Below are 17,535 nucleotides of genomic sequence, written 5' to 3' on the forward strand. Positions count from 1 at the left end.
GCCTTTGTTTTCCTCTGAGAGTTTTATAGTGTCCAGTCTTATATTTAGGTCTTTAATCCATTTTGAGTTTTTTTTCTTTTGTAGGGTGTTAGGAAGTGTTCTAATTTCATTCTTTTACATGTAGCTGTCCAGTTTTCTTAGCATCACTTATTGAAGAGACTGTCTTTTCTCCATTGTGTATCCTTGCCTCCTTTGTCATAGACTAGTTGACCATAGGTGCGTGGGTTTAATCTCTGGGCTTTCTATCCTGTTCCATTGATCTATATTTCTGTTTTTGTGCCAGTACCATGTTGTCTTGATTACTGTAGCTTTGTGTATAGTCTGATGTCAGGGAACCTGATTCCTCCACCTCCGTTTTTCTTTCTCAACATTGATTTGGCTCTTTGGGGTCTTTGTGTTTCCATAAAAATTGTAAAATTTTTTGTTCTAGTTCTGTGAAAAATGCCAGTGGTAGTTTGATAGGGATTGCATTGAATCTGTAGATTGCTTTTGGTAGTATAGTCATTTTCACAATGTTGATTCTTCCAATCCCAGAACATGGTATATCTCTCCATCTGTTTGTATCATCTTTAATTTCTTTCATCAGTGTCTTATAGTTTTCTGCCTACAGGTCTTTTGTCTCCCTAGGTAGGTTTATTCCTAGATTTTTTATTCTTTTTGTTGCAATGGTAAATGGGAGTGTTTCCTTAATTTCTCTTTCAGATTTTTCATCATTAGTGTATAGGAATGCAAGAGATTTCTGTGCATTAATTTTTATCCTGCAACCTTACCAAATTCATGGATTAGTTCTAGTAGTTTTCTGGTGAAATCTTTAGTATTTTCTATGTATAGTGTCATGTCATTGGCAAACAGTGACAGTTTTACTTCTCATTTTCTGGTTTGTATTCCTTTTATTTCTTTGTCTTCTCTCATTGCCATGGCTGAGACTTCCAAAACTATGTTGAATAAATAGTGGTGAGAGTGGGCACCCTTGTCCTTTTCCTGCTCTTAGAGAAAATGTTTTCAGTTTTTCACCATTGAGAATAATGTTGGGTGTGGGTTTGTCGTATATGACCTTTATTATGTTGAGGTAGGTTCCCTCTATGCCCACTTTCTGGAGAGTTTTTTTTTATCATAAATGTGTGTTGAATTTTGTCAGAAGCCTTTTCACCATCTGTTGAGATGGTCATATGGTTTTTGTTCTTCTTCATTTGTTAATATGGTGTATCACATTGATTTGTGTTTATTGAAGAATCCTTGCATCCCTGGGATAAACACCACTTGATCATGGTGTTTGATCATTTTTATGTGTTGTTGGATTCATTTTGCTAGTATTTCATTGAGGATTTTTGTGTCTATGTTCATCAGTGATATTGGCCTATAGTTATCTTTTTGTGATATCTTTGTCTGGTTTTGCTATCAGGGTGATGGTGGCCTTGTAGAATGAGTTTGGGAGTGTTCTACCCTCTGCAATTTTTGCAAGAGTTTGGGAAGAATAGGTGTTAGCTCTTCTCTAAATGTTTGATAGAATTCGCCTGTGAAGCCTTCTGGTTCTGGAGTTCTGTTGGTTGGAAGATTTTTAATCACAGTTTCAATTTCATTACTTGTGATTTGTCTGTTTATGTTTTCTATTTCTTCCTGGCTCAGTCCTGGGAGGTTGTCCTTTTCTAAGAATTTGTCCATTTTTTCCATGTTGTCCATTCTATTGGCATATAGTTGCTTGTAGTAGTCTCTTATGATCTTTTGTATTTCTGCGGTGTCAGCTGTAGCTTCTCCTTTTTCATTTCTAATTTTATTGATTTGAGTCCTCTCCCTTTTTTCTTGTGGAATCTGGCTAAAGGTTTATGAATTTTGTTTACTTTTCAGAGAACCAGCTTTTAGTTTTATTGATTTTTGCTATTGTTTTCTTCCTTTCTATTTCATTTTTTTCTGCTATGGTATTTATGATTTCTTTCATCCTACTAACTTTGGGTTTTGTTTGTTCTTCTTTCTCTAGTTGCTCTAGATGTAAGGTTAGGTTGTTTATTTGAGATTTTTCTTGTTTCTTGAGGTAAGATTGTATTGCTATAAACTTCCATCCTAGAACTGCTTTTGCTCCATCCCATAAGTCTTGGGTTGTCATGTTTTTGTTGTCATTTGTTTCTTGTTATTTTCTGATTTTCTCTTGAATTTATTCAGTGATCTCTTGGTTATTTAGTTGCATATTGTTTAGCCTCCATGTGTTTATGGTTTTTACATTTTTTCCCCTGTAATTGATTTCTGATCTCATAGTGTTATGGTTGGAAAAGATGCTTGATACGATTTCAGTTTTCTTAAATTTACTGAGACTTGATTTATGACCCAAGATGTGATCTCTCCTGGAGAATGTTTTGTGTGCACTTGAGAAGAAAGTGTATTCTGCTGCTTTCGGATGGGATGTACTATAAATGTCAGTTAAGTCTATCTGGTCTAATGTGTCATTTAAGTCTTGTGTTTCCTTATTAATTTTCTGTCTCGCTGATCTATCCATTGGTGTAAGTGAAGTGTTAACGTCCCCCACTATTATTGTGTTACTGTCAAATTCCTCTTTTATGGCTGTTAGCATTTACCTTATGTATCGAGGTACTCCTAAGTTGGGTGCATAAATATTTACAATTCTTATATCTTCTTCTTGGATTGATCCCTTGATCACTATGTAGTGTCCTTCCTTTTCTCTTGTAATAGTCTTTATTTTAAAGTCTCTCTTCAGGCTTCCCTGGTGGTCCAGTGGTAGAGAATCCACCTTCCAATGCAGGGGATGCAGGTTTAATCCCTGGTTGGGGAACTAGGATCCCGCATGCTGTGGGGTAACTAAGCCTGCGTGCTTTAACTATTGAGCTTGGACGCCTCAACTGCAGAGCCTGTGTGCCACAAGTACAGAGCCCACGTGCCCTGGAGCCCATGTACCACAGCTAGAGAGAAGTCTGCGTGCCACAACTAGAAAGAAGCCTGCATGCTGCAATGAAGAGCGCGTGTACTGCAACTAAATATACTGCATGCTGCAACGAAGATCTTGCCTGCTGCAAGTAATACCCGGCACAGCCAAAAAAAAAAAAAATAATAATAATAATAATAAAGTCTATCTTGTGTGGTATGAGTATTGCTACTCCAGCTTTCTTTTGATTCCCAGTTGCATGGATATCTTTTTCCATCCCCTTACTTTCAGCCTGTATGTGTCCCTAGGTCTGAAGTGGGTCTCTTGTAGACAGCATATACACGGGTCTTGTTATTGTGTCCATTCAGCCAGTCTTTGTCTTTTGGTTGGAGCATTTAATCCATTTACATTCAAGGTAATTATCAATATGTATGTACATTCAATACATGTTCGATGTATTGTTCGATGTACATCGATATGTATGTTCGATGTACATCGATATGTATGTTCCTATTACCATTTTCTTAATTGTTTTGTTTTTGTAGGTCTTTTTCTTCTCTTGTGTTTCCTGCCTAGAGAGTTCCTTTAGCGTTTGTTGTAGAGCTGGTTTGGTGGTGCTGAATTCTCTTAGCTTTTGCTTGTCTGTAAAGCTTTTGATTTCTCCATTGAATCTGGATCAGATCCATGCTGGGTAGAGTAGTAGTCTTGGTTGTAGGTTTTTCCCTTTCATCACTTTAAATATGTCCTGCCACTCCTTTTTGACTGCAGTGTTTCTGCTGAAAAATGAGCTGATAACCTTATGGGGATTCCCTTGTAGTTTATTTGTTGCTTTTCCCTTGCCGCTTTTAATATTTTTTCTTCCTATTTAATTTTTTTAGCTTGATAACATGTGTCTTGGCATGTTTTTCCTTGGATTTATCCTGTATGGGACTCTCTGTGCTTCCTGGACTTGGGTGGCTATTTCCTTTCCCATGTTAGGGAAGTTCTTGAGTATAATCTGTTAAGATATTTTCTTAGGCCCTTTCCCTTTCTCTTCTTCTTCTTCTGGGATGCCTATAATTCGAATATTGGTGCATTTCATGTCCCAGAGGTCTCTGAGACTGTCCTCATTTCTTTTCATTCTTTTTTCTTTATTCTGCTCTGCATCAGTTATTTCTACCATTCTGTCTTACAGGTCACTTATCTGTTCTTCTGCCTCAGTTTTTCTGCTATTGATTCCTTCTAGGGTATTTTTCATTTCAGTTATTGTGCTATTCATTACTGATTGTTTGTTCTTTGGTTCTTCTAGGTCCTTGTTAAATATTTCTTTTATCTTTTTTTTTTTTTTTTTTTCTTTTATCTTCTTGATCCATGCCTCCATTGTGTTTCCGAGATCTTGGATCATCTTTACTATCATTACTCTGAATTATTTCTCGGGTAGATTACCTGTTTCCTCTTCATCTGTTTGGTCTTGTGGGATTTTACCTTGCTCCTTCATCTGCAGCATATTTCTCTGTCATCTTATTTTGTCTAACCTGCTTTGTTTATGGTCTCCTTTCTGTGGGCTGCAGGGTTGTGGTTCCTCTTGCTTCTGTGGTCTGCCCTGTGGTGAGTGATGTTGGTCCAGGGGCTTGTGTAGGTGTCCTGGTGGGAGGGACTGGTGCTTATGCTCTGGTGGGTGGATCTGAGTGTTTTGCCTCTAATGGCAGACCTGTATCAGGTCATGTGTTTTGGGGAGTCTGTGAGCTTAGTATGACTTTAAGCAACCTGTCTGTGGATGGGTGGGGCTGTGTTCATGTCTTGCTGGTTGTTTGGTGTGAGGTGTCCAGCACTGGAGCCTGCAGGCAGTTGGGTGGAGCCAGGTCTTGGTGTTGATATGGATACCTCCAGCAAAGCGCACTCCAATTAGTATTCTCTGGTCCTGGGAATTCTCTGGTGGTCCAGCATGCTGGACTCTGTGCTCACACCATGGAGGCCCAGGCCTGACCCCTGGCCGGGGAACCAAGACCTTGGAAGCTGCACAGTGTGACCAGAGAAATAAGAAAAAAAAAGGAAAGAAAAAAACCCGAAAAGTAAAGAAAACTAACAGAGGAATAAAGCCTAAGACAAATAGCAAAAGCAAACGAACAGCAACAACAACAACACAGCACACACACAGAAAAAAAATAAGAGAACAAACAAACAAAAGAATTCAAAAATGAGAGAAATCAATATGGACTAAAGTAATAACAAAATATAAAAAATAAAACAGAAAGGAAGCAAACAAAAAAGTGAAGAAAACATAAAATATATACATGAAAGCATTAAAAATAAAATAAAACAAAAATCAAAGAACCAAAACCAGAGGAAAACCCCCAAACAACCAAAAAGTAAAATAAAAATAGAAAAATTAAAAATATATATATTAAAAAAGTAAGAATAAAAGATAAAAAATAATTAAAGCAACAATATCAACAACTGAACAGAATGAAACAAACAATAAAAGCATAACAGTAATAAATATATTTTCTTGGGGCATCCTCTCTCAGTGTCCTTGCTCCCACAGTGAGCCATAGCCAATCCCCGCCTCCCAGGGAGGCCTTCCAATACCTCTGCATAGGTCTCTACACCTGCTGTGGGCACTGTGGGGTCAGCTCAGAGTCTGATCTGGCCTGACTCTCAGGTGTACTTGCCCTCAAAGTCCACTGCTGTGAAGGCTATACTGAACTCAATTGTTGGAACACTCATCTATTCAGGTATCTCACAGATGCAAGATTTACCAACCCGATCTTGGGGATTTAATCTGCAGCTTCTGCAACTGCATGGAAAGATTTCCGTTCCTCTTCCTTAGTTGCACTGTCCCTGGGGCTCAGCTTCGGTTTTGATCCCTTCTCTGCATGTGCGCCACCTTCCTTCCTTGCCCAGGCAAGAGGGAGTGGAAGCAGCAGCTGATTGGGTCACACTTATTCAGGCCAGGGAGGGGTACGGCGGCTACAGTTGGGGGGGTGGCCACAGTTGGGGTGTGTGTGAGTTACCTGCGGCAGCCGGGACCAGCAGGCGGTTGCAGCAGACTGTGGCGCGCTGGCTCTGGTGGGAGTCCCCCTCCCAGTACCCGTGGATGCAGGAGCTGGCGTGTGAGGGTGGTGGCTGCCTTGCCCTGCCCCCATGCACCACTCAGCAGTGGCACTTCACCTTCCAGGCAGACCACGCTTCCTCTAGGGGCATTCCTGGCTGTGCTTCCCTCATTCCTGTCCCCTCTGCTGTGCCCGGGGAGGCAGAAGCCGGCTGCAAAGGTGTTGTAATGGTGGCCCCACCCTTTGCACAGCACTCAAGAGTGACGCCTTGCTTCTATGGTGTCTGGAACTTTTCCCACAAACTCTCCTGGTTGTAGAGCTCCTTACTCCTGTCCCTTCAGGCTGTCTTTTTGTAGCCAACAGCTGTCCCCTCCTTGGGTCCTCACTCCAAACCCCATTTTCCAGCACCCAGACCTTGTTTGCAATAGGTGACTCATGACTCAGGCTGGAATGCACAGAGCTGTGGTGTAGACCATGTGTGCAGTTCTTACTTTGTCCTGCCTTCCACTGACCAATGGCTGCATTCTCCTTTGATTCCCCGGAAGGTCCTTTTCTTTCCCAGCTGATTTCCCCACCATGAGGGAGTTAGAATTTTTGAGTTGCAGGGACCTCTCCTCACCTTCAGCTTCCCGCCAGGGGTGCTAGTCCCATTTTTGATTCCTCTTTTCTTTTTTTTTCTTTCTTTAATCTTACCCAGTTGTGAGGGGATTTTTCTTGTCCTTTTAGGTTCCAAAGTCTTCTGCTAATGTTCAGCAGGTGCTCTATGAGAATTGTTCTACTTGTAGATGTATTCTTGATGTACTTGCGAGGAGCAACGAATTCTACATCCTCCTATTCTGCCATCTTGACTCCTCCCTGCTAGGGCATATTTTTAAATGTCTGTGTTCCCTCTCCTCCCACAGAAAGCAGGAAGGGACTTTTCTCTGATCTTCACAGTGACAATCCGATCGTGCTCCTGTGTGTAGAATTCACGAAATTATGGGAACTCCTCTAGACTGGGCCCTCCCAGACATTTAAACTCTCAAATATGTCCACACTGATCCTCCAGTAATTTGTTAATTGCAAATTTGATTTTCCTACCCTGTTACTGGTTTCCATGGAGTTTCCTTTCTTCTGGGTTTTTGCTCTGCTAAATTGTCATTCTCTGTATCTGCCTGTCTCTCTAGTTTTGGGAACAGCAATTTGCCCTGTGACCTCAGTTCTCTGATGACTCTAGGAAGAGGTGTTGATTTTCAGTTTGCTCAGCTTTTTTCATGTTGTGTGAAAAGGAGAGACAACTTCCAAGTTCCTACATCCTGGATTGGAAGCCAGAAGTCCCTCCATTATGTTTTTGTTTTTCCACTGAGTAATGTTCAATAGCCATTACTTTTCTAAACTTGTAATCTGTGGAATAGAGTAACAGTTAAGAATGATGATTCCTTTAGTTTATTTAAACCTTAACTATGTTTCTAGTCAAACTACTAGAAAGTCACACACAGATTTTTTTTAAACTAGTTGCAGGAAACCTTTCATAGAACAATCTAATAATATAACATATTTTATTGATAATAGTGTAAAAATTGCCATATATCTTCTTTTGGTAAGACTATGCTTTACCTTTGTTGCTGTTAGTTATAAAGTAAATCTTGTAATAAATTTCTCCTTTAAGTATTATATTAGATAACATGACTCTGCTAATAACCGAGTGTATTGTATTCAATTAGATGATTTTTTTAAACATTATATTTCTCTTTTTCCTTACCTTCTAGGAAGCTCATAGATAAGTTTTGGTTCTCATTTACATTTAATTTCTCACCCCTTCCCCTTTCTCCATTTACCATTGTTTTAGTTGTTGTGGTTTCATTACTTTTCTGTTTTTTTATTAAAATTTTTATGTGCATTTGAAAGTAGGTTATATAAATAATATATTAACTATGCTCAAGTATTGCCTCCTACAGTTTTAGGTCTTCTGTGCCACTGCTGCCACACCCCACTTTTTTTCAAAAATGCTTCATATTCACGATCATTTTCTTCTTACTCTGTAGACTTCTTTTGAATTATTCATTTCATGGCTTATCCATAATAAATTATTTGTTTCAGACATACTTCCTCTTGTCACTCTTTATGCTTTATGGTTCCTCTGAGTTCTATTTGCTATTTTAATATTAACTCAAGGCAGACCATTAAGAATGTACTCTGCTGTATCCAGAAAAGTTTGTTTGAAAAGGTTTCATGAAGCTAAATTTAGGACTTAGAGGGTATTATGCTTAGTGAAGTAAGTCAGAGAAAGACAAATAATATATGATATCACTTATATGTGGAATCTGAACAATAAAACAAACTAGTGAATATAACAAAAAAGAGACAGACTCACATAGAACAAACTAGTGGTTACCAGTGGGGAGAGGAAAAGGGGAAGGGACAAGATAGGTGTAGGGGATTAAGAGGTACAAACTACTATGTATAATGTAAATAAGCTAAAAGGATATATTGTACAGCACAGGGAATATAGCCATTTTGAATAATAACTATAAATGGAATATAACTTCTAAAAATTGTGAATCATGTTATACACCTGAAACTTATATAATATATTATAAATCAACTATACCTCAGTAAAAAAGAAAACAAAATAAATGAATTGTAACTATATATACCTGTGCTTTCATTATAGAAACTAGATCATTGAGAGTATATTTTATCAGGAAAATGTTTGGAGTTATACAAAATTTAACAGATCTTTGAGAGTTTATCAGTCCTCTTCCATTGGGAGTACATCTTTGTATAACTTATTACTTTAATGATTATAATATATAATACCAATTATTAAACTAATTATCAAAATTTGATAGTTTTGGTTAACTAAGTTCCCACTGTATTTTGTGTTTTTATTTAGAAATTAAGTCTATATTTGTCCTGTGGATTACTAAATTCACTCAAATGCCAACATTTTAATATATTAAATAATTTTCATGAAAGGGCTTGCTATTGGTGTCATTTATATTGTCAAGTTAAGTTTAGTTCACATTATTGGGCAAACCCTTCTGAACCTTAAATCATTTGATCTAGTGTCGCACCTTCCTGATAGTCTCCAGAACAGGTGAGGATGCTCAATTTTTGTCAGTTCCCCTTTGAAAGGATAGGCCTGTAGGTATTTCAGTCTTAGTGTTCATATGATTGAATTTATCATTCAGTGTCAGTCTCATTCATAAACATTTACTATAATCTAGTTTGAGAGATAGTATGTGTACATAGATAATCAGTAAGACTAGGTAATTTGTTATGTGTCAAATGAATAATGTAGGCAATACAGAAATTTAGAAATAGCAGAAATTACTGTGATAGCTGGGGAAAGCTTCATTGAGGAGGTAGAAATTGAATATTGAAGGAGGCTGAGACTTAGATGAGAAAGGAAAAATAGGCTGTGAATTGTGGATGGGTCATGTTTATGCATCTGTTTTTATGCTGTTTGATTGATGTCAAACACATTTTGATATGCCTTAATAATTAAAATAGGAAATAAAAATTAAAACTAATATGAGGTACCATTTATATCTCATTTGTAAAAACTTACCAAGCTTGAGCGTCATGTTGGTGCACATGTGGAGCTATGAGAACTCTTGAAGTGCATATAGCCTATGAACTAGTAATGCCACCTCTTAATATAAATAATCAAAAGCAATGTTTTATTACTGTGATCCCCACACTGAAAAAAATACATTTTACTTCATGACCCAGTATACACAGAGATGAAATAAAAGTTTCATACATACACTACTATATATAAAATAGATAACTGATAAGGATCTACTGTATAGCACAGGGAGCTGTACTTAATACTCTATAATGGCATATATGGAGAAGGAGTACAAAAAAGAGTGGATATATGTATGTGTATAACTGATTCACTTTACTGTGCAGCAGAAACTTACACAACATTATAAATCAACTATACTCCAATAAAAATTTTAAAAAATAATGTAGTTTTACTATATATAATAAAGGTAAAATATAACAAAGCATATATCAAGTATGAATTTAATAATGTTTAAATAAAATAGAAATTCTAAATTAAACACTGCAAAAAAATTTAAGAGCTACTAGTTTCAAATATTGGTTGAAAAAATGAGTGGGTTGACAAAAGTTGAGTAAGTTTAGTAAAGAGTTAATATCAGGACATGGATGTCTGTTTTAGCATGTTGGTTCGAGATGGCAGCAGATAATTCAGATGGAGGTATTTTAGAGAAAACTGGAAATGTGGGATTGGTGATTGGGAAAGAGTCAGGGCTGGTTTATGGATTGGGTAGTCTTTCAGACAGAGATGAGATCAGAAGCCAAGAGAGTGGGTAAATTTTCTGAGGGAAAAGCTGTAAAGATTTGAAAAGAGGGAAACTAAGAATTGAGTCATGGATACATCCTCCAATTAGATATCATTTACTCTGGTAGGTGAGAAGAATATTCAGTTAAAAATTATGGCAATTTTAATATTCTGAATATTCTTTCTACAGAGCAAGATACTTTTTGTATCAAGGCAGACTTTCCATTTTTCATTCTTTAAAATTGCTTATGCTTTCACAAAACTGTATTCGTTTCTCTAAAAAATATTTTCTTCCAAATGATAGTAAAATAGAGGATAATTCTTATTTTAGCTACATAAGCATTTTCTTTAATTAGAATGTTTTGTAAAATTTCGTTTTTTTCCTATTACACACAGAAATCCAAAAAGTTTGCTTTCTGTATGTGGCTTAATATTTGGTATCCAGTTTTTAACGGGTTCTTCATCTTAAACTAGTAAGTCAGTACCAGATTTGCACATTTTACTTGAAAATCTCTGGGCATGTCATAGGAAATGAGTATTATGATAATGGATGTTATTATGAAAAGTAGTTAATTCTAATATTATCAGTCAAAATCTAAAACTTTTTACATAAAATTAGTTTTTCTTAGAAATACCAGCTCATCAGTAATTTTGCTTTTTTCCATAGAGAGAATCAGGACTAAAACAGGAAATAAATGACCTTGTAAAACGGAAGGTTGCAGTAGATGAAGAAAATGCTTTCTTAAGGAAAGAATTCAGTGACTTGCAGAAGAAATTTAAAGATAAAAGTCAAGAAGTTAAGGTGTGTTGACTTGTACATAGTTTTATAGTACTTTCTTTGAAGTCCTACTTAAAGCTTTGTCAGCCTTTGTGGCACAGAAAGTGACAAGCTTGGAGGAAAAATTGCCTTAGGCCCTGCTGTACCATACAGTTTTCTCACATGCAGAAACTCTGAGAAAGATGCTTTAAAGCTAAGACTCTAAGCTTTATAAGTTTAAGATAAATAGTTAATGATGGAAATGGAGCTAAGAAAGTAGGAGTGTGAATATGTGGCTTCTTGTAATTAGATTCTGATGGGACTGGCATTATTAATTGATAAAACCCTGGTCTGGGAGGATATGTCTGTGTGGGTCTCAAAAATAGCTGGGGACAGCATCAAAGGCAGCTTGATCAATTAATGGGCTCTTTGCAAATGTGTACTCATCAAAGCTGTCATCCAGTGAAAAAATATGACCCATCCACCTGCATGAAAAGAGGCCAATAAAAGTATACAGGTGACCTTGGCCATCAGATATAGAAGCTGCTGTGGGGGTAAAATTGTACAGTTTATATTTGCTGATTAGTTCTCACCTGTTTTTTGGTTTGTTTCATTCTGTTTTGTTTATCGGCCCCTGTGGTACTGTTCTACAGGACACTAAGGAGTGTGTACAGAATAAGGAAGAGCAAAACAGACTGGTTATAAAAAATCTGAAGGAGGAAAATGAGAAATTAAGTACCTACTGCGCTGACCTGCTAAATGACCTGGAGAAACTGAGGAAGCAGGAAGCACATTGGAGAAAAGAAAAGTATAGCATTGATGCAAAAATAAAGGTATGCAATGAGAATGGAATCTGTGCTGTTATTTTGGATCTGACTTCTTACAGGAAGTTTATTACATGTTATTTTCTTTAAATAACAAGTTATATATTCATATCCACCAGTGGGGACTAGCATTAATTTATATTCCTTCCGTTAAGACCCACAGCTTTTTAAAAATTGATGTTGCAAAGCAGGAAACTGACTTCAAATACTTATCTAAAATGTAATCTTTAAAAAATAAAGGCTGTTGCATTTTGAAATAAAACATGTTTTGAAAAAACATATTTAGAATGATGAATTTTGGCTTTTTGCAGTTAGGGATTAAATTTATAAATATAGCTAGGATTCATTGCAATATAGTTTTAATACTGTATTTTCCAGGCCCTTTAAAAACTATGTAAAAAAAGCACAAAACAGTTAAAAATACTCACATGTGTTTTATATGTGTTTCTTTGGCTTGAGAGGGCCTTATTCATCATAAAATTTTATTTTTATAGAAGATAAAAGGTGCAATCAATCTTTATAATATTCTTATATCCTTTTTGATCAGTTTTTTTTCAAAATAATATTTTCTTGTAGCTTTCTCTTGGTCTTGAGAATGTTTTTGTTCATTTTTTCCCACCGAATTTCAGGTTTCTCTTTTAACATAGATTTTGTTGAAAAGGCCTCAGACAAATTTTAGTGCTAGTAAATATGATAGTTCCTCTATGTATACATGCTTAAGAAGAATATATAACATAAGTATACACATATATATATATATATAGCTATTAAAATATAGTAAGAATGGATATGTGTGTCTATACGTGTGTGTGAGTGTATGCATGTGTGCCTGATTATTTAAGGATTTGTCTTTCTGAGTGTGTGAATCTATTTATTGCAGATATTTAAGGAAATACATACAGTAATTCTGTTAGTGCACAATCAGGGAATGACTGAGCCATTGAAAGGAGTGAATTCTGGCACATTTGTTTTCTTATTTTTATATCAGTTTCTGCTTCCCTACCGCCTTTAAGCAGTTTGGTAGTGTCATAAGGGTAAGTTGTATTTCCTTGTGTCAATCATAGCTGCATGATTTTTTGATGATGATTTCATTTCCTTATTTGCCATTCAAATAGTCCATTCTATGATTTACTGTGATTTTCGGTTCTGACTTTTTTTTCTATTAGAGTGCTTATCTTTTCTTATTAATTTGTAAGCATTCTTTATTCTAGATAGCAATATTTTTAAAAATATATATATACCACACATACCTTCTGTTCAGTGAGTCTTGAATAAGGTGAATTAAACATTCAAAAATTTGTGGATTTTTATAGAGTCATTTTTATTATTTCCTTCTCTAATGTTTTTGTTTTAGAAGTCTTATATTCTTAAGTATTCCCTACCCTAACATTTTTAATCTATTTAGAATTCATTTTTGGGTGTGGTCTTCCACACCATTTATTCAGTAGTTTATTGATTTCTGATTCAGTCTCTCTCACATCTCTAAGTTTCCATGGGTATGTTTGGGTTTGTTTCTGGACTTCCTGTTATTTTCATGGTTTTAGGTATTGTAGTTTTAGAATTTTACTCATTATTTTGTAGGGTGATCTACTTCTTTATTCTTCTTTTTGTAAGTCATGAGCCCTATGTGTGCCTCTTCACTAATAATATTTAAGGATCATTTCATTAGTTTTACTGAAAAATTCTGTTAGAAAGCAGGTTGGAGCATCATCTAATTTATGAATTAATTTTGGAAGAATTATAATCCTGCTATTTAAGAATGTGGCATGTGGTTTTGTAAGTTTCTTAAAACGGTACTTTCATTTTTATTAGATTTATTCCTAGCTATTAATATTAAAATATTGTTTTATGCTAAATATTTTTTTTTGCTGAATAATATTTTAAATTATATTTTTAATTAATTATTTCTAGAAGACAGCAATATTACTGAATTATCTTGAGCTTCTTTTCAACAATTTTCCCCAAATGTCTTAGTTCAAAAAATGTGTACATTTTCTAGATTTTTCTAAGTTATATAATTACATTGTCAGTAAGAAAACTATCTCTTTCTTTCCTTTTGGTGTATAATTCACATACCATACGTTTAATCCATTTAAAGTGTACAGGCCAATAGTTTTTAGTTTATGCAGAGTTGTGCAACTATTATCAAAATTACTTTTAGAACATTTTCATCATCCCCAAAAGAAGCCCTGTAACCTTTAACAATCACTCCTCATTTATCCTTAGCTCTGCAGCCTGAGATAACCACTTATGGCCTTTCTCTATATATAGATTTATCTGCTCTAAACATTTCACATTAATGAAATTATAGTATATGATCTTTTGTGACTGACTTCTTCCACTTAGAATAATGTTTTCAGGGTTTATCCATGTTGTAACATGTATCAGTACTTCATTCTTTTTATAGTTTAATAATATTCTATTATATAAATATTCTACATTTTATTCATTTATCTCAAGTAGAAGGACATTTGTGTTATGAATAATACTGCTACAAATATCTGTGTACAATATTTTGTGTATACATCACACATTTTTATTTCTCATAGGTACATACCAAAGAGAGATTACTAGGTCATGTGATAATTCTGTTTTTAAGCTTCTGAGGAACTGTCAGACTGTTTTCAAAAGCAGCTGTACTATTTTACATTCCAAACAGGAGTTACTGAGGGTTCTGATTTCTCTTTGTCCTCGTCAGCACTTGTTATTGTCTATCTTTTTGATTGGAGCCATCTTTGTGGATGTGAATGGCATCTCATTGTGGTTTTGATTTGCTTTTCCCTGATAGCTAATAATTCTGGTCATCTTTTTATATGTTATTGGCCATTTGCATGTCTTTGAAGAAATGTGAAATCATTTCTTTTGCATATATTCTGGATACAAGCCTCTTTTTATTGATATAATTTGAAACTATTTTCTTCAGTTTTCTGAGTTGTTTTTTACATCCTTAATGGTAGTATTTGAACACAAAAGTTTAAAATTTTGATAATTAATTTATCTCCTTTTTCTTTTGTTGCCCATGCTTTTGGGCATTCTCAGATGCATCTCAGATATGCATCTTGATAAACCACTGCCTAATCAAAGATCATGAAGTTGGACACTTATGTTTTCTTCTAAGAGTTTTATTTCTTACCTTTAGGTCTTGATCCATTTTGAGTTAATTTTTGAATATGATGTTTGATAGGAATCCAGCTTCATTCTTTTGCACGTGTATTCAGTTGTCCCAGCTCCGTTTGTTAAAAAAGACTGTTCTTCCCCCACTGAATTTATCGTGCCATGTTTATTGAAAATCAGTTGACTGTAAATATAAGGGTTTATTTCTGGACCTCAATTCTGTTCCTTTGATGTATACATTTATCCTCATGCATATGCCACACTACATTGATTATTGTAGACTTATAGTAAGTATACCTTGATGAATTGACTCATTGATCAATATATTATGTCCTCTTTTGTCTCTTATAACAGTTTTTGACTTAGTTTATTTTGTCCAATATTCTTATGTCCATCCTAACTCTCTTTTGTTTATTATTTTCATGGAATATCTTTTCTCATCCTTTGATTTTCAATCTTTTTGTGTCTTTGGATATGATAGTCTCTTTTAAAAACATATAGTTGTATAATGTTTTCTTAATCCATTCTGTGTCTGCCTTTTGATTGGAGAGTTTAATCCATGTACATTTAAAGTTCTTACTAGTGAGTAAAGACTAACTTCTACCAATTTATTACTTATGTGCTGTATGTCTTATAGATTATTTTGTCCCTCATTTCCTCTATAACCGTCTTCTTTTGTGTTAAGTTGATTATTTGTAATGGCACATTTTGATTCCCTTCTCATTTTGGGGTGTATATTCTATTGATAATTTCTTTGTTGTTACCTTGAAGATTACATTTAACATCGTAAACTTATAACAATATAATTTCAGTTGATGCCATCTTATCTTCAGTAGCATACAAAACTGTTCTGCTATATTGCTTTTTCATTCCATTTCAAATTATTGTTGTCACAAGTGACATCTTTATAAAATGTGTGCCCTATAATATAGATTTATAATTTTTTATGTCTCTGAAATTATGTATGATTTACTTCTTCCCAAAGAAGTAGGGTTAAAACCAAATATAAAACAGTATTAGATTTTATATTTGACCATGTATTTACCTTTACTGGAGCCTTTATTTCTTCATATGGCTTTGAGTTATCATTATATATTCTTACATTCTATCTGAAGGAATTCCATTACCATTTCTTGTACATTAGATTTAATAATGAACTCCCTCAGCTTTTATATGTGAATGTAAAATTTTTGAAGGACACTTTTGCTGGGTATAGAATTCAATGTTGACTTTTTTTTCTTTCAACACTTTATATATATCATCCCATTGTCTTCTGGCTTGCATGATTTCTGATGAGAAATCAGCTGTTAATCTCATTAACAATCCCTTGTATGTGACAAGTCACCCTCTTTTGTTACTTTCAAGATTCTCTCTTTGTTTTTGGATGAATTTCATAAGTTTGATTTTAGCGTATCTTAATGTATGTCTCTTTCTCTTAATCTACTTGGAGTTTGTTATGGTCTTTCGCTTTATAGATACATATCTTTCATCAAAATTGGGACTTTTTTGGCTCTTATTTCTTCAATGTTGTTTCTGCCCCTTCTTCTGTCTCTTCTCTTTCTGGAACCCCCTTCATGTATATATTGGTCTGCTTAATGGTGTCCCACTGTTCTCATAGGCTCTATTCACTTTTCTTCATTCTTTTTTTTCTGCTGCTCAGATTCAATAAGTTCACTAGTTTGCTGATTCTTTCTTTTGCCTGCTCACATCTGTTGTTGAACCCTCTGGTGAATTATTCATTTTTGTTATTATACTTTTTACCTCCAGAATTTGATTCATTTTTATAATCTCAAGCTCTTTATTGATATCCTTTTGGTTTATACATTGTTTTTATGATTTACTTTAGTGCTTTTTACATATTTTTCTTCAGCTCAGTTTTGCCTTGTAAATCTGAGGTTTCTCAGGGATAGTTTCTGTTAATTTTTGTGTTCCTTTGAATAGGCCATACTTTCCTGTTTCTTTGTATGCCTTGTGATTTTTTGTTGTTGTTGAAAATTGGGTATTTGTGATAGCAAATTTATAATGTTATAACTCTGGAAATCAGATTCTACCCCTTCCCAAGACTTTGCTGCTTCTTCAATTTCTGAAGGGTATGATAGTCTTTTTATCTTCCAATTTACTTTTGCACAGTCTCTAGTCCTTGTTCTATTGAGTCATTGACGTCTCTGTTCTTTTGCTTTTGTCTCTTCCTGTTGTGACAGAAGTTTTCCTTGGCTGACAGGAGCTAAAACAAACAAACAAACAAAAATAAAACAAAACGAAAAAACACACACACAGAGATACAGAACACATCTCTCCCCCAGTCTTTGTAGATTGGCTCTCCAATGGGACATTCCTTTAATACTTTTCCAGACTTACACTAAGCTCAGGGGTAATCCCAAAGTGAAAGCATAGGGTAGCTCTGGAGTTTTGTGAATATGCATCTTTCTATGAGCATATGTTTGGATTTCAGAACATTCCCATATGTATCAGTATTTTTTTTTTTTTTAATTTTTTTTTTAAAAATTAATTATTTATTTATTTTTGGCTGTGTTGGGTCTTCGTTTCTGTGCGAGGGCTTTCGCTAGCTGTGGCAAGTGGGGGCCACTCTTCATCACGGTGCGCGGGCCTCTCACTATTGTGGCCTGTCTTGTTGCGGA

General features: G+C 35.1%; 1 protein-coding gene across 7 annotated transcripts in view; it reads left to right on the forward strand.

Moving 5' to 3' along the window:
* Positions 1-17,535, forward strand: part of CNTLN (centlein) — a 331,161-nt gene that overhangs the window by 93,149 nt on the left and 220,477 nt on the right. For all 7 annotated transcript variants that reach the window (XM_032635110.1, XM_032635111.1, XM_032635112.1 and 4 more), the window contains exons 4-5: positions 10,869-11,003; positions 11,612-11,791. In XM_032635110.1, coding sequence (XP_032491001.1) covers positions 10,869-11,003; positions 11,612-11,791 — 315 coding nt within the window. The remainder of the gene's footprint in view (positions 1-10,868; positions 11,004-11,611; positions 11,792-17,535) is intronic.

This window comes from Phocoena sinus, chromosome 6 (genome assembly GCF_008692025.1).
Source record: "Phocoena sinus isolate mPhoSin1 chromosome 6, mPhoSin1.pri, whole genome shotgun sequence".
In the NCBI taxonomy this organism is placed as follows: Eukaryota; Metazoa; Chordata; class Mammalia; order Artiodactyla; family Phocoenidae; genus Phocoena; species Phocoena sinus.